The 6,000-nt window shown below is 40.8% G+C and overlaps 1 protein-coding gene across 1 annotated transcript in view; it reads right to left on the bottom strand.

Annotated features, from left to right (window-relative positions):
• Positions 1-852: 852 nt before the first annotated feature.
• The window catches only part of LOC122563328 (leukocyte surface antigen CD53-like), an 88,749-nt gene continuing 83,601 nt past the window's right edge, over positions 853-6,000 (bottom strand). Inside the window, exon 8 of the mRNA XM_087973758.1 lies at positions 853-4,047. Coding sequence (XP_087829884.1) covers positions 3,976-4,047 — 72 coding nt within the window. The 3' untranslated portion in view covers positions 853-3,975. The remainder of the gene's footprint in view (positions 4,048-6,000) is intronic.

Raw genomic sequence — 6,000 nt, 5'->3', positions numbered from 1 at the left:
CTGCTCCTCGGATGCTCATAGAATATGGGCCGGGTGCTGACAAGTGGGACTAGATTGGGTTGGGATATCTGGTCGGCATGGACAAGTTGGACCGAAGGGTCTGCTTCCGTGCTGTACATCTGTATGTCTCTATGACTCTTATATGAGTTCCCTGATTGGGCCTGCTAATCTGGTTCAATCAGGGAGCCTTGGCTGACAGATATAAATAGGAGTGTCAGGGGTCCTGCTCACTCTGTGAGGTGGCTCTGAGGGAGCTGGATCAGAGTCAAGGCTTCTCGCTGGGTAAATAGAGGATGACTTGGTGACAGGATACCAGCCTCTGTGGTGTTATTTCAATTATGTTATTACTTTCCAAAGTGCTCTATTGTCATGCCCCTCGTATAGATTCTAGTATTTTGCTGGACATGGATCTCAAGCTAATTGCTTTTATTCTTTCCTCTCTTCCTCTTTTCTTAAATCATGGTATATATCTATGCAATTGTTCTAGAGTGTCAGGTATTCTTGAAGCTGAAAACCAATGTATCCACTGTTTCTGCGACTTTCTCTTTTCAAATCCTCAATGGGGGTTGTCAGATCGCCAGAGATTTTGTTGTCACTTAGTACTGGAGAAATTAATAGGATTTAATCCGTCACTAGGAATAATTTTCTAAAATTCCTCATTTTTGTTTGACTGTTCATTCCCCATTATTTATGCCAATAGCTACAATAATCCCCACAATTTCTGCTTGCCCTGATTTGTGCCTGATGGTCCATTTCCCATGATTTTCTCCATTTATCTATTGCCACTACTGCTTCCAACAGTGAGTCGGAGGTAGGTTTGGACGTATAACGGGACTCACATAAAACAGACAATTTATATGGCAAAAAAAAGTTTATTTACTTAGAATGAAGGGCCTATTGTTTAAAGAGTATATCCAACAAACGGTCTACACAGTTTATTTGAAAATAATCTCCAGTGCAGAAACGTGTGACGGACAATCCAGGAAATACTCTTTTTAAAAGCATAGTGATACCTCCAATGAATTGCAATGGATAAAGAATAGTTACAAAATATCAATTACAAGCATAAAAGTTTACAGCACTGATTGATGAGCAAATGATCAAGTCATTTCCATTCTGGTCAGGAATAGTGGCGTGTCCATTGGCAGCATCTAAGACGTCTGTACAGAATACATTGGATAGAGAAACAAAGACCAAAGAAAAAGTTGTTTCAGGACTGGATTGATCATTGATCTCCAAACGTTTGAGCTCCTATCTGTAACACTTTCTGCCTTACTTGTATTAATAATTGAAGACAGTTATTTAAATTTGTGATTATCATTGTATTGTCTTCTCAAATTGATCTAACATGTCAATGAGGTGGCTCAAACTTATTCTGAAACCATATTTCAATACTAAAGCCCTATTGGGACATTAAAATGTGCACACACAGTCTTTGGAAGCATAGCATTAACATTTTTAATATTAATGGGATGTAACCGGCTTTGTGGTCACATTATGTCAGCAATCAATTACACACTCCCAAGGCAATATGGAATCACGGCTCAACTCTTCTTAATAATCTGCAGTATTATAGTTATGGTAGATCTTAAAGCCTCGATTTACTTGGCATAATTTACACTTACAAAGCAAGCACAGTCAAAGATGAGAAAAGGTCATTCAGCCCCTTAAAATAAATCCTTCTAGTGCTGAGCATCAATTACATTATGACATTGGAAACATGTAGTTGCCTGGGAAGTAACATCCTGGCCCTTCCCATTCTATTGACTCTCAGTTATTTAATTTTCACTGCTGCAGGACATACCATAGTTGGAGCTGTATGCTTCAGTACCTCCTAGTGGTGACTAAATGTGTCACTTTCCCTCTTCTTATATTGCACTATGAGATATTCAGCCAATGAGAATTATTTTCAACATGTCACTATTAATGACTGAGTTGAATTGAGTCTGAAGGATCAGCAAATGTGAACCCAATATTTGTATAAGTAAGTGCAAGGCAGTCCAGAGGGAAGTGGCAGATTCTTACACTTTCAAGGTGTCTAGAAGAGAGTTGCCAACTCTGGTGAGCTGTATTTCTGACCCTCCACTGGTTCCAAATTCCTAGAATTCCCTAAGGATATTATGGGTCTACCTGGACTGCAGCGGTTCAAGAAGGCAGCTCACCCCCACCTTCTAGGGACAGGCAATAAACGCTGGCTCACCCATGTCCATTCACGTCCCCTGAAATTCCAATTGCACATCTCATCAACCAGCCCTTTCTCCACCTCCAAGATTTTAGTAACTCTTTATGTGAAACATTCAGAGACATTAAATGGTTGTGTGATTTGTCTCCTGGGATTCAAGGAGATCAATCTTTCAGTCCAGGAATGCTAGGAGAGTCCTTCATGTTTTTTCATGCAGTCTACAGCTGGTCCAGTTTGAGCCAGTGTCCTGCACAGGCTATGAAGAAGACACTGCCAGGGCATGTGTGCACAAGTGGATATGTACAAAGAGCTTGCACACATCCCAAATACAATGCCATTGGTACGAAAGCAATCAGTGACAACTGACCTCCCGATTGAAGGACAGCAGAAATTCATCTTAAGATTCTCACCTCCACAGGTACTCCCAGAGCACCCACAGCCAATGAGCTCCTTCAGAAGGTGATGTAACCATTGGCAAATGTAGTAGCCAGTTGGTGATACCATTCATTCTCTTTGTTCATTGTCTGTTTTGCCCAAAATAATAATTTTCATTTTCAAGACGGTCATGTGGTGATTCGTGTGTGGTCCAGAGCCAAGAGTGGGCCCAGAAAAGTCCAAATGATAATGAGTACATCACTCCAATATCAGGGGTACAAACCACCAGGTAGGGTTGGTAAATTTCAATTCAACATCAAGGAGCAAGAGATCATCCATTTTGATAAGAACCTTATGATCTAACGATAATAAACATTTAAATAAGGGAGGGACTACAAAAATCATTAAAAGTAGTGAGACAAGTTAATAAATATGCAAATCAAACACAGAGATCCAGTACTGGCAGATTGGAAAACAAATTACATTAAGCTTGTATAAAACTGTAGTTGGATCACATTCCGTGTGATGAGAACAGTTCAGGTCTCCACATGATCCAAAGGATGAGATTATTTGGAGAAGGTGGAATAAAAAATTGCATCAATGATATCAGAACTGAGAGGTTCTGATCAGGAAGTATTGATTAGGCTGGGGTTCTATTCTTTAGAAAAGAAAGATTGAGGGATGGGCGACTACAGTGGTTAAGGTGATGGAAGGATTTAGGAGGACAGGCATAGAGAAAATGTTTCCGCTTGTGGGTAAGACTGGACGAGGAGTTATAGTCAACTATAAATTCAAAACAGAACTTGGGCAAAACACCTTCACTGGCATGAATGCTTAGAATTTGGAACTTGCTCCCTCAAGTTGTGGGTGAAGAGCATGAATGGATTATAAGAAATATGTCATGACATAAGTGCAAAAGGAATAGCGTTAGATTTAGGGGAGAGGGAGGAGGCTTACATGGGACATAAATACTGACCTGCTGGTCTGCTCAGTTCTAATGGCTTGTTACCATAAGGAATATCCTGTGTAATTCTGCATACTGTTATGCTTTTGGATTGATAGACATAAGAGCCAAGACAGAGAGACTCTGCCCATTACCCTGAGAGAGAGTGAGATGCAGGATGATTAAACCCCAAAGTTTCCCAACAAACAGAATGATAAGGCAAAGGTTGACACTTTGCAGAGGTGCCACTGAAGTCCAAAAGGAGAGCCATGAGAGGAACTGTAGATGTACCAGGGGTGAGGCGTTGGCAACTTAGATTGATCCAGTTTATACAGTTAAAACTCATACCATCTAGTAATAGACAGCAACAAGAAATTAGCAAAGTCCCAGTCTTCAGAAGAACAGAACCTACGATTGCAGATACATTTATAATTCCACAGGATGGGTTTTCCTCTTCCAGATCTATGGAATCAGGTCAATTTTCATAGGACTTGTAGTTGTTACAGATCTGGCAATATATGGTCATGGCAAATGACATTCCGAGTACCTGGAGGCAGTAAAAGCTAAATGTCAGTATTTTCCATTCCCTGGTCACAGAAAGCACACCTCAGACACTAACCTTCATCAGAGGTCACCACCCTTTCAATTGCCAGATTTTGTCCTGTTCACTTTCACTTTCCGTCCCACACCACCCCCCTATCTTAAAGGTATAGTCCTCATTGGGAATCAGTCCTTAAGATTGTCCTACTATGCAGTTAGTTCACAACTGATCTGTGCAACTGATCTGTGCACCTGTACCTATCTGCCATTCTCTAGGTACTTACTGAACCTACCAGCTGATAGATTGTGATTCACGTACAGGGACACCCACCTTTGTCTGTCCGTCTGCATTCTGCAGTCTCTCTCTCTTTCTCTTTCTATTTGAATAATATTTTGATATTCTATGCTTCCTGCTAAAATGGAGAAACTCACATATTCCCACAATGTACTCCATCTGCCAAATTTTGGCCTACTCACCTAACTTATTGATATATTTCTTTGCACCATCCTAGCAACTTATTTTCCCACCTACATTTGTATCGTCAGAAAATTTGGCTACAATACTGTAATTTCAGGTCATTAACATAGATTATAAACTGATGAGGTGCCAGCATTGATCTCTGTGACATACCATTATTGACAGTTTGCCAAGTTTAAACTGACACATTTGGCCTAACTCTGTGCTTTCTGTTTGCCAGCTAGACCTCTATCCACCTCCCGAAAAACATATGTTCTTATCTTGAATTTTTTTTTAATGTGGAACCTTTTTGACATGCTTTTGGAGATCAAGATGCACCACATCTATCGGTTCCACTTTGTCTACCCTGCTAGATATAATCTCAAAAGAATTATAATTATTTTGTCAAACATCATTTCCCTTTCACAAAACCATGCTGATTGTCCAATGATGTTTGAAAATTGAAATTTCCCAATGACAGACATGAGGATGAGCAGCACAGTGGCTTGGTGGTTAGCACTGCTGCCTCACTGTGTCAGGGACCCAGTTTCGATTCCAGCCTCAAGCAAATGACTGTGTGGAGCTTGCACTTTCTCCCCGTGTCTGTGTGGGTTTCCTCCGGGTGCTCCAGTTTCCTCCCACAATCCAAAGATTTGCAGGTCAGGTGAATTGGCCATGCTAAAATGCCTATAGTGTGTAGGTTAGCTGCATTGGTCAGAGTAAATGTAGGGGAATAGGTTTGGGTGGGATGCTCTTCGGAGGGTTGGGATGGACTTGTTGGACCGAAGGGCCGGGATGGACTTGTTGGGCCGAAGGGCCTGTTTCCATGATGTAGGGATTCTAGGATAACCAACTGTTAGTTTCCAGCTTTCAGTCTTCCTCCTTTCTTGAATAATTTCACATTTTTCCAATTCACTGGGACTTTTCATAAATATAGGGCATTTGGAAGCCACTGTTTCTGTAGCTAATTCCTTTAAGACTTTAGGATTAAGACCATCAAGTCCAGGGGCCTTTTCACTGTTTACTCCCATTAGCTGGCCAAGTACTTCTCCCTTGATGGAGACTTTTTAATTTCCTTTCTCCCTTTTACCACCTCTCTTGAGATGTTTTCTGTGTCTCCCAGGGTGAGATAAGTCACAAAATATTTGTTCTGGCTTTTAACCTGTTCACCCAGTCCACTTAGCCAACTTGCTTCATACCCCTGTGATTGTGTCGGGGCATAAGGCACTAGTTATGGACCTACACCTCTCATTGTGAAGCTGAATGTTTGATCACCCTTCCCAGAAGAATCCTTTAATGTGAAGTCTTTAATTAATTCTGTCTCATTATGCATTACAGGGTTTAAAATAACCTGCTTCTTGGTGCATCAAAGGATCTATTAGTCGAATAAACGGTCCCAAATAGCCACAAAATCATCCTCCAAGCAAATTTGATTTGTTTAAACAATGTAAAGGTTAAGTCACTCTGCAATGTTTCAGCAAGCCACCAATATCTCTCAATGTA

Source organism: Chiloscyllium plagiosum, unplaced genomic scaffold (assembly GCF_037043375.1).
Source record: "Chiloscyllium plagiosum isolate Xiang-an unplaced genomic scaffold, Cpla_swu_hap1 HiC_scaffold_26, whole genome shotgun sequence".
NCBI classification, from domain to species: Eukaryota; Metazoa; Chordata; class Chondrichthyes; order Orectolobiformes; family Hemiscylliidae; genus Chiloscyllium; species Chiloscyllium plagiosum.
The sequence above is the reverse complement of the archived record's forward strand: the minus strand, read 5'-3'. Positions and strand labels throughout refer to the sequence as shown.